The following is a 19,829-nucleotide window of genomic DNA, read 5'->3' on the forward strand; positions in this document are numbered from 1 at the left end:
GGCAGCTGGGTTAGCCAAAGAAAAAAAGGGGGGGGCAGCCTGGACGGGAGCAGAAAGGAGTGGGGCTGCGGGAGGGCAGGGGGGCGATGGGCAGGGGATGGGGGGGTCCCAGGACCCACGCCCCCCACCCTGGGCCCCGCAGCCTTCCCCCCGAGGGATCCCCCAGCCTTCTCCCGATCTGCTCCCCCTGCCGGCAGCCGGCAGCGCCGGGGGGGGGGGGCGGCGAGCCGGAGGGAACGATGGGGGTCCCCCCATCCCACCCCGCTGCTGCCTGCGGAGCGCCCCCGGGGGGGTGCCGGGGATGGCCGACTCCTCCCCCCCCTTTTTTCCCCTTTTCCTTTCCCCTTCCCCGGCCCAGCCCCTCCCGCAGCCCCCCGGGGCCAGGCCCGGCCGGGGCCGAGGCGGATCCCGGTGCGCGCCGCCCCCGCCCCCGCCGCCGCCCGGCCCGGCCCGGCCCCCCCGCCCCGCCGCCACCGCCCGGCTCCCGGCTCCCGGCGCCCCCGGACGCATGGCCACCGCCGCCCGGCTCGCAGCGCTGCCCCGCCGGGCGCTGCTCCTCCTGAGCGGCCGGTACGGACGGGGGAGCGGGGGGGCAGCGGGACGGCGGGGGGGCTGGAGGGGACAGGGGGCTGGAAGGGACCTGAAGGGGCTGGAAGGGACCTGAGGGGGCTGGAAGGGACTTTAAGGGGTTATAAGGGGCAGTGATGCAAGGCGGGGTAGAGGGGACAGGGGATTTGGGGGTTTTCGCAGTGCAGAGAGGTCAGGTTCAGCTCGGGGTTTCCTCTAAGTGCGTGTCACTGTCCTTTGGCTTCCCTATAACCCCCCCCCCAGTGCGGCAGGAGACAGGGGGCCTGACCTGGGGGGGCACCAGGGGCAGGGATGAGTGCGGCACAGCGTGCAGAGGGATGGGAGCGTGCGCCCAGGGCTGGGCTGTTGTGCAGCAGCGTCCACCGGGCTGCAGCAGCAGGAGATGCACCCAACGGCTTCTCCTCTTCCCCCAGCACCCTGACCTGAGGGCATGACATGAGGGCAGCGTCCCTGTCGGCACTGGGGCCGTGCAGAGGCTGCTGCGTGGGCAGGGTGGTGAGAGGCAACGTGGTGCCAGCCGCTCCTTGGCACTGAGGAGCTCTGGAGCCTGGCCAGTAACTGCTTTTGTTCATCGCTGCCTTCCCAAGAGCAAGCTCTTGGGAAAAAAAAACAGCAAAAGGGAAAGCAACTGGTTTGGAGAGGGGCTTCGAAATATTAGTAGAAATTCAGAAAGTAATCCTCCCTCGGAGGCATGGCTTTCAGCGAGTAACTCCGCAAGGGGCAGCTCTTGCTTTTCACGCGTGAGGTCCAGGTGTTTCCTTTCAGCTGGGCTCAGAGAGGGAGTGAGGCAGTGCCGGGGCCAGGACTGCTGCCTCCAAACTCCTTCTTAAGAAACGGGGTCAGAAGAGAAGCAAGACAAAGTTTGTTGCGGTTTGGGCTCCAGACTAGAATTTCAAGTGGTACTGAGGGGCGGGAGCCCAAAGCAGTGGGATGCAAAGCAAATTTAAAGGAGTAAACTCCTTCTAGTCACATAAACGTTTCTTAAATTCTGCTGTTAGCATTAGGCAGTACTTATCCTTTTGGCAGGAAGAGGGCAGAAGGGAAAGAGGCGCAGTGGAAAATGTATTCTGCTGTCTGATGGAATTGGAATCTGAGGACTCCGTTAAAGCTCTAGAGACTCTCATTCCTCAAGCTAAAACAAACAAAAAATAAAAAGTAAACAAAACCCCGTTAACTCCGTAGTCAAAAGAGTTGTTTTAAAGAGCAAAGAAGAGGTAAGGCGTTGCAGAGCAGAGTTAGCTTTCACCACCCTTTTATTGCGGTCGCGTTACATAAAAGACCCCAAACTTGTTGTTTTGGGGAGATGATCGTGGTCGACTTTCCAGAGCAAAGGAGCTGGCTGAGGAGTCCGTGAACCTCTCCAAGCGTGACCTCTGTAGTCAGGTTCAATTTCAAGCCACGGGAGGGCAGAGCCTTTTATATAGGTGCAGGGGGAATGTCACAGGTCAGGTCAACGTCCTTCCCAGTTGCAAAGCAGGAGCTTTCTGTGTACTCCCTGCAGGGGGATAAATGGTTACACTGATGCCTCTGCCCCACGCTGCTCTTCTGATAATTTCTATAGAGACAGGAAGAGTTAAAGGTGAAAAATGAAACTGCTTATCTTCTGTCAACAACGATAAAATGTTAGTCGAGGCTATTCGTACATAGCCCCTAAGATTAGTCAAGAGCGCTTTATTAAGTTTGATGGCTTCTGCTGGTCACGGCCGGGCAGGAGTGCCAGCATTCGTCTGCCAGGATTCAGCTGCTTGCCTTCCTTCCACGCACGCCAAGGAGGGAGGTGCTTTTTCCCCAGGTCTCCGTTCAGTTACACCGCCGAACTCTGAAGTTCCTAGAGCTAGGAGCAGCCTGGTGATGAGTTTGGCTCGTTTGCAGCGCTGCAGGCCGTTTGCTGCTGGAATGCGTTGCGAAAAGAAGGCACGCACTCTCCAGGAGTAGCGTTTATCAGCGTGCTGAAACCCGAGAGCACGTGGAGTTTATTTGCTCTCCTCCAGCCGAGGCAGGGAAATGGGAGCTGCCCTAAGATCAGGGCAGGGGCCCACCAGGCTTGTTTTATCTCCAGCAGTGCCAGCTGTTTCGCAGGAGAAGGTGGAGGGCGAATTATTTGTCTTCGGTAACAAAGACGAACAAAACAAATATTTCTAAATCCTTTGGACCCCTCTATGTAGAGGCCTCTCGCAGCACTCTTTCAGTTTAACACTCGCTGTTGGTTACAGGTTGGTTATAGCACCTTTTTCACTGGTAATTAACGTATCACGTGTCTGCCTTGTTCCTTCCATGCTGGGCTCCCAGGGCTTCCAGAACACCGTTTTACTTTGTCCCGCACCTCTCGCTTTTTGCCACGGCCAAGAAATGCGTGATACAGAAGTGCTGAAGCGCTTGCAACATCAGACTGGAATTCAGGGAACTCAAACTAAACGGCTGCTGTGAATTTTGCTTCTTTAATGTTTTTGTAGAGGCCACGTGAGGAAGCGCTTTGAGAAGAGGTAGTGACTCTGGGTTATGGGCATGAGGCATCTCAGACCCTAATTTTAAAGCTGCAAGTGCATTTGAGGGTGTGAACGCCTGGGACTTGTGAGAATGAGCTGTGCGTGTTTTCGCACTGAGGCTAACCATTGGCTTTTTTCACAGAAGGATTTTAAAGTGCAGGGCTTTATAAAGAAATCTTTCCCTGGCCCTTGACATACTTTCATCCCCGCATTTGGGGGTAGGGAGGGAGCTGGAGCTGTGGGGGCCGGAGGAGGAGCCATTGTTTGGCTCTGGCTTTGCATGTAATGGGTGCGGATCAGGCCCTTAAACTTTCCTGCACTTCGGAGGGACTACAGGAGGGACTTTCAGTGCCTGCACAAAGGAAAAAAACTGTCACATATGTAGGGCGAATTTCTGCTTGCCGGGAGGTCAGAGGAACCCTTTGGCTCTTCAAGCCTGGAAAAAAAGGAGGGAGTAAGACCAGTAGGCCTGGTCTGTTTTGTGCTTTGTCAGGTCCTGACGGTGTAAAATTCTCCCTCCTCACTGCCGGTGGCAGAGGGCTGTGCAAGGAGCTCGGGGGAGCAAGAAGGCTGGCTGCAGAAAGCACAAGGCTGCTTCAGCTGGAGGCTCTGCATTTGGACTGAATTTTCTCACTTTTTTTTTTCTATCTTCAGTCTTTTTTTTTTTTTTTTTGGTCAGTCACATGCTGGGGAAATCTGTCAGACCAACTTTCTTTTTTCTTTTTTTTCCCCCTACCAATTAGTAACGCTTCCCTTGGCCTGTGTCCCAAGAGGAACCGTGCTGCTGAGGAAACGCTTCTGTTTACTTGCTCCCAGCCCAGCAAAGCCCCGAGCCCTCAGCCCGCCCAGCTGGAGGTGAGCTCCGGGAGGGCGCTTGGTGAAAGAGCTCGTGCGCAGCCAGGTCAGCGTTTGCTCTCTGGCCCCCAGCCTCTTTCTTCTCCCCTTTCCAGGCTGCCTGGGGGAGCTGTGCACAGCAGGGAGCAGCCTCTCTCTGTGCTGCAGCTGGCTGCCAGTGGAAGTGTGTTCAGGGACAGGCTCTGCTTCCACCACAGCTGGAGGCGACCTGGCTTCAGAGCGGTGAGAAGGTAGTGCTCTCCAGTGAACGTCTTTGCAGACAGGTCATGGTTTCCTCCTCCACTGTGCCAGAAACTGGGGCGGCTCCTCTAAAACCGCTCCCCAGCAGCATGACAAGGGCTTACCTGGTCACCGTTTCCACCAGCGAATGACAGTGGCTGCGGTGGTTTTTATTGCTTTCCTCGGAACGTTCTTCCTTCCCTTGGGTTAGGGAGAGATTTCTCAACCTTTATAAAAGGCTTTTGTTCTTCAGAGCTCTCTTTCATCTCCTGGTTTGTATACGTGCCTTGCCCAGGAGCTTTCAAACAAGAAAAGATTATGTTTGCTTTTTAATGCTTGATTGTGCTTGATTGTGTCCTCCCTTTTCCTTCTCTGGCGACCCTTGTACAGCCTTAGTGTAAACTGCCCTACAAGACAGCTAGAAATGACTGCCCGAGTAGAGTGAGTGGGAGCTGCACAGCTCCCCATCGCCAAAAAGGAACGTGGAAGGAGGTTCGGTTATCCGCTGAGCTCGCGGAGCAGAGCCCCCACCTCGAGGCTAAAAGCTTGTTTTGTGCTCACCCCTTAGAGGAAGCAGCTACATGCTGCTTCTTGTTTCTCGTGGGCAGGAAGACAAATCTGGTGGAGTAAATAGCACCAAGTCTTTGCAGAATGTTGATACAATTGTACCCAGTCGTGATGTTATTTCAGGCTGATCTGTTTTTTTTCTCTCACAGATCTGCCCCACACCTGCAAACACAGGACGTTGCCTCAGCACCGGGCACCCCAAATGTGTTCCTTAACCCTGTCCTTCCTGGTTATTTAAATCAGGAACAGAGAAGCTGAGAGCCTGGAGGAAAGCAGGGAAGAAGTGAGGACAGAGGCAAGAGAGCCCAGGGAGGCCTGCAGTGTGCTGGGAGGCTGCTTGGGTGGAGGAAGGCTCAGAGCAGGAGCAAGTGGCAAGAAAGCAGGGAGAAGGGCGGCAGCACCTGGATCTCTGAGAGCTGTGGTTCCAGGGGAGGCTGCAGCTTTTCCACTGAGCGAGGCAGCTGGTGATCAGACCGCAGGGAAAGCCAAAATGATTTTAAAATGCTTTTCCCACTGCCCTGCCCGCATCGTATCGGTGCCTCCCCTAACTATATTTTCTCTCCAGTTTGGCCTCAGATACAGTTTCTCTGCACTCCTCTCAAGTACTCTGTCGTGCCATTTCCGCCGAGGTTCTCGCTGCTGGAACACCTCCCGTGTTGTCCTCCCTCCCCGGTGTCCCGGTGTTTGTGGTGGGTGTAGCCTCCTCTACCCTGCAAGCCTGCTTTATTAGCTTTGCAGCTCTCTCCCCTCATCCATCTGGTAGCTCCTCGTTTTATTGATGCTGTCTTCAGGACCATAAACTCTCTCTAGTGTAGTTCACAGAGACAGTGAAGTGCGCGCAGCCCACTTAGCAGTGTCAACACAGAGCAGTACTTCACCAGCTCCTCTCGGTTACAGCTCAACTTCTTTGAACTCTTCTAAGCAGTTTTTATTCGGTAAGATGAGAATTTCCTGTTCTCTGCAGACCTTCTCGGGGAAGGTTAAGATGACATAACCCTGACTTTAAGTTTCGCTTTCTCAGTCATCGGCTCTTTCCAGCCGAGGGAAGCCAGTCTGGAGAATCTCCTACACGCAGTTCCTACTGTATACCTTCCAAGTTATTTGCACTTTTTAATATTGTAGAAAGATCAAAACCAGCTGCAGTCTCAGTAAGCTGCAAAATCAATAAGCTGTCCAGATATTTAGAGATGCCTGAAGCAGTTTTCTTTGTTGCCCTTAATGGGGCAAAGGAGGAAATGCAAAACCCTGTGCTTGAGGGGGAGCAACCTCAGGCACCAGCGCATGCTGGAGGCCACCCAGCTGGAAAGCAGCTTGGTAGGAAAGGCCCTGGGGGTCCTGGTGGACACCAAGCTGAACGTGAGCCAGAAATGTGCACTTGCTGCAAGGAAGGCTAATGATATCCTGAACTGCCCTAGGCAAAGCAATTCCGGCAGGCTGAGGGTGGGGATCCCTCACTGTTCGGCACCGCTGAGGCCATGTCAGGAGTGCTGGGTCCAGTTCTGGGCTCCTTGGCCCAGGGGAAACGTGGAGCTCCTGGAGAGAGCCCGAGGAGGGGTGGGAGCGGAGCTTCTCTCTCAGGAGGAGTCTGTGCGAGCCGGCGCTGTTCAGCCTGGAGAGGGAAGGCTCAGGGGGGATCCCATCGATGTATCCAAGTACCTGAAGGGAGGCTGCAAAGAGGACAGAGCCAGACTCATTTCTGTGGTGCCCAGCACCAGGAGAAGAGGCGGTGGGCACAAAGTGAAACACAGGAGGTTCCTCTGGATGTCGGGAAACCTTCCTTCACCGTGTGGGTGACCAGGCACTGGCACAAGTTGCCCAGGGAGGTTGTGGAGTCTCCATCCTCAGACACATTCAGAAGCTGCCTGGACGTGGTCCTGGGGCAGCCAGCGCTGGGTGGTCCTGTTGGGCAGGAGGCTGGAGCCGGTGACATCCAGAGGTCCGCGCCAGCCTCAGCTCTTCTGTGAGCCTGTGATTCTCTAATAGTCGACTGCTGAAATGCTGTTGGAGCTGATGCAAAGCAAGAGCTCTCTGCTTACCTCAGTGGGGTGCGCTGTTCGCACCTCCCGAGAGGGAGCCCTTGAGCTCTGGGGAGGAGAAAAAAAACAACAAACAAACACCTTGCACCTTTGTCTGGTGATTCAGTTTGGCATTTTATGGTCCTTCGTCTGGGTGGAGCTCAAGACCGAGAAACTGAGGCTGGAACAGCACAAGGAAAGGCTATAAAGATCACCCAGAGATGAACTGCCAAGACTTTTAACCCTCATAAATAAACTCCTGGTACTGCAGGCAAATTGATAGTCCGTGCAGACAGGGAGGATTGTGTCGATGGGTTATATCAAAAAAAAATGCACTCTTTTATAACCAGAGCCCTGCTCTGAACCTTGTGGTTTAGGAATCATTTGGGTTTTAGATTACAGCGTTACAATGTTGGTGAGGTGAGCTGGGATTATCACCTCGGTGAGGAGACAGTGTAACGTGGGATGGCTCCCTAAGGAGAGCTCTGGGGGTCTGTGACAGCAGAGAAAACCCTGCTGGCATCTCTTTCATACCTCCTTTTCCTTCACAGTGCCCTGCACACAAGGAGACCCGCTGCGTCCCAGCGGGCGACCAACAGCTATGTCCAAGGGACCGTAGACATTCCGCTTCTAAACAAAACCGTGGGCCAGTGCCTGGACGAGACGGTTGAGCGCTTTCCTGACCGTGAGGCCTTCGTCTTCGTCCGAGATGGGGTTCGGAAAACGTTTGCTCAGTTCAAAGAGGAGGTGAGTGTCTGCTTTGCCTGTCAGGGAGCCCAAACAGACAGATACTGACAGCAACAGGTACGGTGGAGAAATCAGAACTGGCTTCGTCCGTTAGCTCAGCGGTGAGGTTTGTCCTGTGTGCATCCCTGGCCTGGCCCCGAGCCCACAGTAACAGCATGTCCTGGGTGAACGCCCGAGGGGTGTGTGCTGCCTTCGTCCTTCTGAGTCATGCCATGGAAAATGCTTACTTAACATCTCAGAACGAACTTTTGTATTTAACACGTCAGATAGTGGCCGTAATTGTTATGGGCTGAGTCACGACGTTTCTGTCACCCCGAGTAGACTCCAGCTCTCGCGTTAGTCACTCTGCTCTGACTTTCAGAGGTCCTGAGCGTGTAGGTATTTCTAGTCCCAGCACGAATGCAACCGTGAGCAAAGTCAAGGACTTTGTCTTAACATAATACACAAAAACGCGTGGGTGTATCTGTGTATGTGTGTGCATGTACCTACAGGTGTGTGTTTATGTGTGTTCTGAAGGAAGGGCAACGTCTCCAGACATCAGAAGTTTCCACTAACTGTATGATAAGATCTTGGGTAGGAGGAAATGCTTTCCAGGTTTACTAGCATTTTGTTTAAATCCATTCAGATAAATAATATTAACAGGAGCCCTGTTTCGGCTGGGATAGAGCTCGTTTTGTTCCCAGTGCTGGTGTGGTGCCGTGTTTGGGATTTAGGCTGAGAATCACGTTGGTAACACCCCGATGGCTCGGCTGTAGCTGAGCAGTGCTCACGCGGAGCCAAGGGCTTTGGGCTCCTCGTGCTGCCCTGCCAGCGAGGAGCCCGGGGGTGCCCCAGGAGCCGGGAGGGGACACAGGCGGACCAGCCGACCCGGGCTGCTCAGGGGGATGTTCCCCACCACGGCCTCAGGGCTCAACCCTGAAACTGGGGGAGCTGCTGTCGTTTGGGGACAGGCTGGGTGTCTTTCAGAGGGTGCTGAGCAATGTCATTGTGCATCACTTGTTGTTTTTTTTAATTCTATTTTTCCTTTTTTTTTTTTTTTGAATTAAACCACCCTTTTGTGAAACTGCCTCTCCACCCACGAGTTCCTGCCCTCGTACCCCTTTCCGATTCTCTCCCCCATCCCACTGGGAGAGGAGCGAGCAAACAGCTGTGTGGTGCTGAGCTGCCTGCCGGGTTAAAGCACGACAGTCCTTTTGGCACCTAGCGTGGGGTGCGAAGGGTTGGGATAATGGCAGGTCTGACCAGAGTGTGTTAGAGAGAATAAATTTGTTTATAATTTGCTATAATTATATTTGTTTAATGGTTGCTGGCCACAAGGTTGATTTATTTGCTCTCAAAGTTTGCTGCCAGAGTTGTGTGAGGTAACCCCTTCCTTGCTGGACGTGCTTCCTGTTTCGCTGTTTGTCATTGCTTTAAGGTGGCTTTTGGTTTTATCACTTTGCTGTACTGTGTAGCATTGGCTTACAAGACGATAAAAGTACCGGTCGTGAGCCTGATCTGGTATTTGCACTCAGCATTTCCGTCACCTTCTTACTTTGAGAACCATTTCTTGGAAACTATTAACGATTAAACGTTTTCCCTTTTCTCCTCGGAGAGCCAGTCAGTGGGGGAGACGAGGGAGGACACTGTCCCCTTCCCCTTCCCCTCCACAACAATAGCTCTCAAGAATTTTGAATATCCCTTGGCTGTTCAAACCAGCATATTGCTTTGTCTCCTGATTGTGGTTCTGGTTTTGTCTAAGGTTAAACAGCTGTTTAAGAATACCCTTAAGGATATCCTGCCCTGAGGCAGGACGGTTATGGGCGGCAAGGTGCGTGGGAAGACATGGGCAGGTATTTAGCACAGCTGTCATTGTCACCTGCGATGGTTTTGGACTTCCCGTGAACAAGTGTGGAATCTGAAAAAAAAAAAAAAAAAGAATCTTTACCAAAGGTATTCCCTGCCCCTGGCAATGCCAGAGATTTACAGCTTGCCCCACTGTGCCGGGGTCTGGTGTGCACCTATCAAATGTTAGTCAGCACCATCGAGCGCCCTCAGGGGGAAGAGAATGCCTCTAGTTCTGAGCCAGCCCCTGCAACACGTGCTGCGGCAGAAGCAGAGAGCCAGCTCGTGCCGAAATCTGCTGTCCCTAAATTCAAGAAGAAACACTGGAAGCAGAAGTCGTCTGGTTTGGTAAGGAAACAAACTTATCCAGGTTGAGCTGCGAGATCTGTGAAAAGATTTCAGCCATCATCCAGGCGAGCACATTGTCACCTGGCTGCTGCGATGCTGGGATAACGATGCTGGGATAACGGGGCCAGTAGCCTGGAGCTAAAGGGCAGGGAAGCCAGGCAGCTGGGATCCCTCGAGGGAAGGAGGCATTGACAAGGCAATTGGAAAAGGGGCAAAGCTCTCACGCTCTGGAGGTGACTCCCGTCAGGCGCGAAGGAAAGGCATCTCCTGAGGGAAGGTGTGCTGTGTTGCCCAGGCACGTGGACCGCCACGGAGAGGGGCATCCAGCACCCCAGGGAGCTAGCCGTGCTGGAGGTGATTTACGGTGACCTGGACAATGACTGGAGGCCCAGATGAAGTCAAGTGTGTGTGATCTGTGTGGCAGGATGTTGTGTGGAGCTCACCATTGTCGTACACCAGCAGTAATGACCTGGAAAGATGGAGAGGAACCAACGGCGGCTGCGCTGGCTGGCCAACGCCGGCAGTACAAAGAAAGTCTCCCTGCGGGCCTGCATTTTGGCTGTGGAGAACCTGGTTCAGCAGCTTGAAGAGAGACAGAATGTCTTTTCACCCACCCACATGGACCAGTGTCTCAACTATTAGGAGTAAGCGTTCCTCTGCTCAAGAGAGAGTATGTAGTGGGCAACACCACGTGCCACCCTGTGGTTTTACCCGTGTGACCGCGGGGAGGACGTTTGCAGAAGTGAAGGCTGTCCGGCTGCCTTTGGATACTGCTGAGCAAGTAAGTGGCCAGTGCTCTGTGTCTGTCATGGGACAGGCTCCCCAGGGCAGTGGTCGTGGCGCAGAGCCTGCCGGAGTTTGAGAAGCATTGGGCAATGCTCTCAGAAATATGGCTTGCTTTTGGGGTGGTCTCGTGTGGAGCCAGGAGGTGGGCTCAACGATCCTCGTGGGTCCCTTCCGTCTCAGGGTATTCTGTGGTTCCGTGACGCTGACTCACAGATGATGGCAAGTGCCCTGGGGGAGTGCTTACAGCAATGGAAGCAGAGCAAAAGCAGCACAGAAGCAAACCCCTCTGGGCTGGCACACCGGGGGGAAGATGCTGCTGTCTGCCCTACCAGAGAGGCTTTTAACCACTTGGCTTGCTTGACTGCAGTGCACGCTTCACGTCCGTGGGTAATGTGTGCAGTGGGGTCCATGGTCAGGATCACCCCTCGATCACAAGCCCGTCTGTGTGTTGTGTCTTTTCCCCGATGGCCCGAGGTGCCCTGGGCCCACCAAGCTATAAGTAACTCACCTTTCTGTAGCCAGTCCACATCCACCCGAGCCATTTCAGTTCTAGCACCCTGATCTTCCTCCTGGCAGTTTTGAAGTTTTTCAGTGGCATGAGTCAGGTAGGTGAGCATCCACATAATGTACTTTAACAATCAGAATACGATCTCGCTGCAGCAGTAAGCTGACAGACTGCGCAGCAGAGGCATGTTCTGCCTGATTTCAGTTGCAAAGATGATGGTTCTTCCCCGAAAAGTAGTGCCTGGAAATGAATATCCCCTGATGCGTGCTGTTTGAGATCCTCAGGCACTTGTCTTGTATTTTACAGGTGGACCAAGCAGCAGCTGGACTTCTGGCTCTTGGCCTGAAGAAAGGAGACCGGCTAGGAATGTGGGGTCCCAATAAATACGAGTGGGTTCTCATGCAGTTTGCAACTGCCCAGGCAGGAATCATCCTGGTAAGTCTTACTGAGTCTGAGTGGCTGGGTTTTTAGCGGTCTATTGAGAAAGGAAACAGAGACAAAGAAGCAGTAAGTTATGCTGGAGAGAAGAGTTTGCTGTCTGACATGTTCTCCATGCTCTCTCCCAGTATGATAGCTCTTAACTGAAACCAGTATTTAAGCAAGATCTGTGCAGCCCTCTGCATGTCTTCTGCTAGGCAGGAAAGCAGACTACAGAGCTGAGAGGAAGGAGCAGAAAGAAGTGAACTGCTGTGAAATGGCTTGCAGTAAACAATTACAGATGGAAACATGCTTGCCTTTAGGACCATTTTTATGTTACATGCTGTTGTCCTAAACAGCTATCAGTTGTTTATGTCCCTCCTAAATAGGACCTGTATTGCTTCATGGTGCACACACTCACTTAAAAATTGAGCCCAACCCCAAATTTTCATTTGATTGTACAACCTGGCACATTAATGAGAACGTGTCTTATTTCTACACTGCTCTGTGGCAAAGATTGTACCCCATCTGGTATGTTTACTTCAACACTGTTCATCTTAGTGTCTGCCAAGAAACAGTAATGGGATGCCTGAGCATGGCTCAGTGGGAACCTGGTGGTTAGCTCAGCTCCAGTGGCCAATACTGCCTCTGTTGAGAGCTGTACAAATGAAAGCTGATATTTTGCTGGTTGTCCATTAAGAAATTTGAATTGTCCTGGAGTTTTGAACATCTTTAGTTTAGCGTATTGAATGTCTGCCTGGCAGAAAGGAGTCCTGTTTCTGTTCTTAAACTGTTGTGGTTATCTGACCTCACATAAATCTTTCCTCTGTATTTTTTTTTTGCTTCACTTGTCTTTCATGCAAACATGGGATTCAGCTTGCTTTCCTAATGAACGTGAAATCCTTGTGGTGGTGAGCTCTTAGTTCTGCATCTCAGACAGGAGAGGCTTTGACTCTGACTTGTCCCTGGGAGAACTTTCCTATCGGAGTATGTGTTAGGGAAGAGGGTTTTCAAGGCAGGGATAACTGATTAACCTTCTTGTTTCTCCCTCTTCAGGTATCCGTGAATCCCGCCTATCAGGCCCTTGAGCTGGAGTTTGTCATCAGGAAGGTTTGTGTGGCACTTGCTGTTATTGCTGCTTCATTTGTTACGAGAAATCATAAAAGCAGCACTCTGTTAAAGGGGAGAGTAGGGGCGCAGTACAGAGGTAAACCTCTAGTTAAGCACCTCAGTACATCAGGAAGAGGTAGGGAGAGCTGGGCAGAGAACAGGGCTGGTGGTGACCGTGCAGAGGGAACACCACCACGGTGACCATGTGGATGACACTGCAGCTTAGTGGTCACATTTGTTGCTGTTCTCTGGCTGCCACTTTATCCCTTTGGTAAAAGGCTTCTGCATTCTTCTTAAGTTTACCTTTCCTGGCTCTGTTTATGACTTTCATTCTGTACAACTCTCCTGAAGTGTAAGTATTTTCTTTGTTTTCCAGTAGGACTTAGCTTTTGTTTTCCTTTCTAGCTATTTGTGTCAGGTTCTGCTCTGATTTTCTCCTCTAGCGTAAACCTGAAGTGTTGAAGGGGTGAGAGCAGAATGTGCTTCAGCTTCCTTGAGAATTACTCCCGTATCACCCTTGCAGGTTTTCTAGTTTTCCTAGCTTTCCTGTGTGCCGTTGGCACTGGAATCTCTGAGTTTCTTCACCGCTGCTAATTATTTGATCGTATTTGTTTCTTTGCACAATGAAAACCCTGAGGATTTTTCAGCTTTGCCTGTTGGATCATGTCAGCTCGTGCAGTCCCTTTCTTGCTACGTCAGGTTCCCCCTCCAGTGTATAGAGGAACAAATACCGAATAATAACCATTCTTCCTCCAATTGCTGCTGTTGAATTTCCAGGACTTTGTAAAAGTGAGCTGATGATGGCTTTTTTGTGACAGGTCCTTTGAAAAAGGGTCTGCTGCCTTTTGGTTGACATCGAGTAGGAGGTGCCTGACTAAAGGCCCTTTTCTCATATAGCATCTGCCTTGCTCTCTCTCCTCACATAGCATCTGTTTTGCAAAGCTAGATACATCAGAATAGTAGTTTGAAGTGACTAACAGTGAAAAGTTACAAAGCCCCAAAACATCCCAGAAAAGACACACAGTCCCCTGGGTTCCAGGCAGACTGTTCCATAAATTGAGCAAATGTTTGCCTTCCTTTCTGACACACCCCAGAGGGTATTTAAGAATAACTTATTGGCCTAGCCTTGGTTGCTTTATTTCATGGACCCTGGGAAAATAATGAAAACAGCCAAGTAAATAATTTACGTAGATAGTTTATTTGACAAGAATGGATTCCTGGAAGATGAAAACAATTTGCAAATCTGGCTCAAATTCAGCAAATCACATCTGTTGAAAAATAAGTATAAATTCTTGGAATAATGAAAGGGCTTTGTTTCAGGATTATGTAAATGTAAAGGTTGAATGAAAAATATTTTAATTTTCAAAACAGCTGACACTTTAAAAAGAGGTGGAAAAAGCTTTGGAAACTGTATACCTTATGAAAAATAAAAAACAAAACCAAACCCTTGGCTTGAACTGAGAAGCAGTCTTTAGGTTCCCTTGTTTTTCCAAGGTTCCTCAAACATCCTCTTTTCAGATCAACTCAAATGATTTTTTTTTCATATTTTGGGACTGGGTTTTTTGTTAGTGTTGGGACTCCAAATCTGAAAAATCAGTCATTGGCCTTGTGCAATGCAATGAACAGCGCGGATCCTTTGCGAACAGGGTAACCTCGGGCTGCAGGTCTGCTTCTTGCCCAACAGAAAATGAACACCCAGCTATGAGAGGGTGGCTGCTGTACCTTCACTCTGCAAAGACCTGTTACGTGTTCTTCAGTGAATCTTTAACCTTCCATACCACAGCTCTGACTAGGAAGGTGTGAAAAAGCTCCAGGTTTAGTCCGGAGAGTCAGTTCATGTGCTTACAGAAAGCAGCCATGGAGAAAATCCCCGTGAAGTGTTAATGGCTAACTCCTGCTGCGTGGGGTCACAGGGCCGTGCACGTTCTTGCATCAGTGGTGACTGCTCTTTACCATGTCCTGAAATCAACCCAGTATGACTTCTTATGAGTGTCTGTCTCCCTTCACAGGTTGGCTGTAAGGCACTGGTGTTTCCTACTCAATTTAAATCACAGAAATACTATGATATTCTAAAGCAGTCATGTCCTGAGCTAGAAAATTCCAGTCCAGGGGGAATAAAGAGTAAAAGGTGAGTTAGGAACATCTGGTATTTTTTCAATGACCTCACAGCTGTGTCCTGCCTCGTATTCTCTCATTTACACATCACAAGCTCTAGAGGAGGAAGGAGCTGTGCAGAGAGCTCTCTTTTTAGCATTTTAGGTACTGATGCGGGAAGCTTGCAACAACTTTGGGGACGTGTGCTGGAGCAGGAAGGAAACAACACACTCAGGAAGCCTGTCCTCCAGCACTCCCCTGCAGGAACTGCCTCAGGCAGTGCTAAAACAATTCCTAGAGCTCCTGATAAATCCAGGTCCCCCTGCTTACTGAGTTGAGAGGGATCCCAGACAGGTGGCTGATAACATCTTGACATCGCTATTCTTTCCCTGTTTGGGCTTTGGCTGTCATTGCCACCGATTAAAGTGGCTCTTGGTGGCTCACTTGAATATCCTGCACACGATTCCTCCCCTCTAAACCAGATTTCAGATTTAGAAACGGGCTTAAGACTCCTCGAGTACATGTGCCCTTTGTGAACTGCTCTAATATACTTCTCTTTCTTGTGGTCTGATGATTTGGTCTCATCTGAAGAGAACAGGTTAGGCTGTCCTGGAAGTTTGCCCCGACTGGCATGTGACTATCCAGACAGTTTTCTTCTCTCCTGGTATTGTTGATGGTGTGTGTCTTCCTGCCAGGTTACCTGACTTATCTGTTGTCATTGTGGTGGACTCCAAGCTGCCTGGCACCTTCCACATGAACGACGTGATGCAGGCTGGGGACAGCAGCCACGTGAAGCAGTTAAGAGCCTTACAGCAGACCCTGTCCTGCAACGAGCCCATCAACATTCAGTTCACTTCAGTAAGTGCTTCTGTCTGCTCCATGACTCGTGGTTGGGTTCCTAAGTGGGGAAACAGAGAAAACTGTGAGGTGCTGAGCATCATGTTTCCTTCTGCACTCTTAGACCAAGCCCTGGTTCTGTCTTTTTCCAGCCTTCTGCTGTAGGATGGAGAGAGCGTTCTAGAATTGTTCCCATTCTACTTCTATTCTTCCTGCTCAGCCCTTTGTCAAGAGGTGTTCTGGGAATTTGTCCAGCTGTAGCTGGGCCACTTTTCTCTTGCCTGGTTTGGGACTGAGATGCTGGTAAAGAAAAAAAAATCTCTCTGGTCAGAATGGAGAATGAAGTGAAAGGTCACCCCAGAATCTTTGCCTGGTAAATTGCCCCAAAGAACGCACGTACTTCATCCTCTAAAAAGGTGACTTCATTGCAGAATGTTCTGTCTTTCAGGGGACAACGGGAAGCCCCAAAGGAGCCACCCTCTCTCATAGGAACATTGTGAATAATGGCAATCTGATTGGCATGAGACTGGGGATCACAGAGCAGGTGGGTCTCGTTGGGAACGCAGGGGTAGGATGGTCTCCCTGTGTGGAGAGAGCTGGTGTTTGCTCAGCAGAAGGGCAGGATGCTTTGCCACAACTGGTGCTGAGGGATACTGAGTCACTAACGAGGTGCTGGGCAAGTTTGGGAAGTGTAAACTCTCAGAAGGCTAAGTTTGTGCTAACAAACAGTTCATGCTTTTCAGGTCACCTTCCTTGCATCCAGCAGATGGAAGGACCGTTCTGTGTTCTTCCTACATAACGCTTTTATTTTCAGCGGAGTTTCATTGAAGTTGCATTTTAGTTTCATGTGAAGTTTTTTGGAGGGAAAAAAAAAGGCATTTTTGTGGGGGAAAAATACTGAAGTGAATCACTTCTCATTTTGGTGAATACTCATTTCAAACAACTACAAGGCTCTAGATGCCAGCTTTGAATTCTATTGAATGAGGTTTTAATGTATTTTACATGGCTTCATTCATGTCACGTGTACAGCCGTGGTACTCTTTTCAGGATATGACCTTGCTGAAGTTCTCTATTTTTAGCTCCTCTTAAAAATCATTAAAGGCAAATATTTTCTTTTGAAGTTCTGAAGTAGTTATTTCTCACACAACAGCTTTAATTGAAAAAAAAAATAGGTGGGTTGTTTCAGTCAGTATTCAGAGCTTTTGGTGTTTTTAAAAACAAAATAAAATTAAAAATATGGGCCAAGTCCTGCATGATATTTCATAGCACTACCACTGTTCTCTTTTGGCATATTGTAAAGTAACATGTAAGCAATACCCGACCAAAAAGTCCAGCAGAGACATTGCAGAATTCCAGAATGAAATTTTGATGTGAAAGATTTCCTAAACTAATTTTAATTAAAGGCAAGAAGCATCAGAGTAGCATTTTCATCCAGATAAATGTCAGATTTCCAGCAAGTTTTAGATGAACGGAGGAAATTCCTCTGTTGAGGTCTTTGAGCTGTAGCGGTGAGATGGGCTAGTCACGGACTGGAAGATCTCGTCTCCTCACTGCTGTCTTTGTTTGGCTTGATCCCAGGACTATCGTGTTTGCCTCCCCGCACCCCTCTATCATTGCCTGGCGTCAGTAGGAGGCTGCATGGTGACGGCTCTGCATGGTTCCTCCTGCATCTTCTCATCTCCGAGTTTCGAGGGGAAGGCGGCACTGGAGGCAGTGTCTCAAGAGAAGTGAGAGTTTGTGTGTTCTTGTTACAGAGGAATTCCATGCCCCGTGGCAGTGCTTTCTTCCCCTGTCTCACCTGCCAGGCCGTTGCTCACACTTCCTTCCCACAACAGGAGAGGCGTGTTTGCGGGTGCACATACTTGCGAAGGCTCTGCAGGAGGGCACTTCTTCGGTTGTATTTGGGAGTTTGTCACGCTTCTTTTCTCCCAGGAATTAGAGAAAGTAAACCGTTTTCTTGGTTTGTTAGGGCTGGTGTGTTTTTACACCCAGCCACTTGCCCTTTTTCTCCAAATCTAGCTCTGTTGCTGAGGTGGTCGCATTTCCAGGTTGTGCTTCACGTGCAGCTTGTAGAACAAAGGAGCTATAGTTGTGTTTGTGTATATATTTGTATATTTTTATATGCACATATGCGTATGGACACTGATGGGTATATTTACACACTGCTGAGGCACATGTGTTGTGCCTGCCTCTGCGCTACTGCCTCTGAGGCCCTGAGTGTGATGGGAGCAGGGTTTGGAGCTCTTACTGCACCAGGTTCCAACACTGCAGCTTTGCCTTTTCTCTCCCCTTCTTGAAGATGCTCCTTTTTACATGGCACGCCAACCATGTTTATAGCCATGCTCTCCCAGCCAGACTTTGACTCCTACGACCTGTCAACTCTCCGGGGAGGTAAGTTTGACAACTCAAACAGAAAATGGGAAAACACTGAGAAATTGGATAGTATTGGTTCCCTGCTGGGAGGCTATGTTAAGCTTTGTGAACAGATCACTCTTCTGGAGGACAAAGTTCTGTTGTGTGAGTCTGTTAATTTGATGCTCCATTTCCTTTCCTTGGGGTTTCCTTCAAGATCTCTGTATTTTTAGGACTCTTCTTTCATCTTAAAGCAATCTAGGGAAGGACCTTTCTGTTTTCTCCTCTGTAGTGGTAAGCTGGGAAGCCTGATATTGCTCGACTCTCTATCATCAACTACCGCTATGTGGCAGCAGACACTTTGTGTGCTTTAAGCTGGTGCAGTATCTAAAACAGCTATTCTCTGTTTTTCTCTGACCTAAAGTTTCCTGCCTGTTTTTAAAGTCATTCGTATAAATACTGGAGCACGTGCTGTAACGTGTGCTTGAGCTTTTTCTCTTATCTCAGACAGCCTCAGAAATAGCTGAGCACGACAGCTGAAACAGGGATGCCACCTGTCTTTCTGAGGCAAGGCTGCGCAGGGAGGAGATGGTGCTGGAGCATAAAGAAACACCTAGAGCAGATTATCTATTCATCTCTGACATGTGAAAAATGATCCTTGTCTCATCTTGTTCTCCAGCAAAGCCTATATATTGCCCTGCTCTTTCTCTCTGTCATCCTAGGACAGATTTGAATGGGTGAAAATGTGATCTGCCCTCTCCCAAAAGGGCTGGTCTGCTTAAGTCAGGAGGAAAGGTTTTTGTTTTTGTGGTGGTGATGATCTATGGGAGTGTTTGTCCTGCTAAAAATCTATGCCTCTTTCTGCTCTGAAACTTTCCTTTTCTGGAACTGCAGCTTGGACCAGGTATGTGCTATAGAGTTTATTTTCCTAATAAGTGAACTCTGCCAACCCTTAATTCATTCAGGCAAACTGGCCTTGCTGCAGCTTTTGCGTCTAGAATAACTAGGACCTGTATCCGTAAAAATAGAAAGTATTTTGACAGGAACCAGTGTATCCCAAAGGTCTTGCCAGCTTTTAAATCTAGGAGTGCAGAACCTTCTGAGAGACTGCTCCTATGAATAAACAGATGGTTTCCAAGACAGTCATCTTTTCCTCTTTCTTCTAGGAGTTATTGCAGGTTCCCCCGTTCCCCCTGAGATCATGAAGATGATTTTAACGAAGATGCACATGCCAGAGACTGTGGTGAGTCACGGTTGCTGTGACTAGAGCTGTAAGGGCTGGTTGTTGTGGTGAGACTCGGAGTTTGTGCACCTCGGGACAGCAGCTGTGCCAGAGCTGCTGGGGTCAGGTGTGGTGGGAATGGGGGCACGAGGGTGGGCTGAGGAGCGAAGGTGTAGAGGGGCTGGAAGGGAGGAGGGGAATTCTGCCTGTTAACTGCTGGGGTGTCTAGGGAGGAAGCCTTGTAAGAAGAGATGCTTCATTTAGCGTCGTAAGCTGAGCTGCTGCTGGTGTATTTCAAAGTTTATAAACCCTTGTGTCTCCTCGTACATGCTGCAAGGATGAATGATCTGGGGAGAGGCGTTTCTGGTTTGTATCGGTGGGGGTGGCTGCGTGTGTTTGTTTTGCTGCAGAGCTGTCAGGTTCCTTTCCCCACCTGGGGCTGGATGCAGCTATAAAAGCTCATGCATGCCACGCGTTTGGGAGGCTGAACGTGGGAATGGAACGATCCACACACGCGGCACCAGGCATAGCACTGCCAAAACTGCAGCACGTGTTGGAGCACGTGCTTCTGTGCCACCGCATGTCCACGCACCCTCGGCCCTGTACACGAGCACCAGCGTGTCCTGCATGGGGAGGGGACAGGCCGTCCGCAAAGGGGCCCTGGCGCTCGGGGTGACAGGTTTCTCAGGTGCTGGGTAATGCTGCAGCCTGGGAGCGAATGGCTGAGCCAAAAAAGGGCTTTTCTGTTTTGCTTTAAAGGAAACAAATTCCTCCTCAGTGCCACACCACTTGCAAACGCTGAGGAAGGATTCTGTTGTGGTGGCCGAACACGTGGGGCTCGGAGTCAGATTAGGCTG

At 50.2% G+C, this 19,829-nt stretch overlaps 1 protein-coding gene across 3 annotated transcripts in view; it reads left to right on the forward strand.

The window, feature by feature from the left end:
* Window positions 1-19,829, forward strand: part of ACSF2 (acyl-CoA synthetase family member 2) — a 41,997-nt gene that overhangs the window by 891 nt on the left and 21,277 nt on the right. For 2 of the 3 annotated variants that reach the window (XM_083805707.1, XM_083805706.1), the window contains exons 2-10: window positions 7,282-7,477; window positions 11,247-11,375; window positions 12,414-12,467; window positions 14,477-14,595; window positions 15,257-15,419; window positions 15,847-15,942; window positions 16,977-17,125; window positions 17,698-17,789; window positions 18,917-18,993. In XM_083805707.1, the coding sequence (XP_083661833.1) occupies window positions 11,307-11,375; window positions 12,414-12,467; window positions 14,477-14,595; window positions 15,257-15,419; window positions 15,847-15,942; window positions 16,977-17,125; window positions 17,698-17,789; window positions 18,917-18,993 (819 nt within the window). In that variant the 5' untranslated portion in view covers window positions 7,282-7,477; window positions 11,247-11,306. Of the gene's footprint in view, window positions 1-447; window positions 571-7,281; window positions 7,478-11,246; window positions 11,376-12,413; window positions 12,468-14,476; window positions 14,596-15,256; window positions 15,420-15,846; window positions 15,943-16,976; window positions 17,126-17,697; window positions 17,790-18,916; window positions 18,994-19,829 lie in introns of those variants that run through there. The other variant, XM_083805705.1, reaches the window with a different exon arrangement.

The sequence above is a fragment of the Anser anser genome, assembly GCF_964211835.1.
Source record: "Anser anser genome assembly, chromosome: 19".
NCBI classification, from domain to species: domain Eukaryota; kingdom Metazoa; phylum Chordata; class Aves; order Anseriformes; family Anatidae; genus Anser; species Anser anser.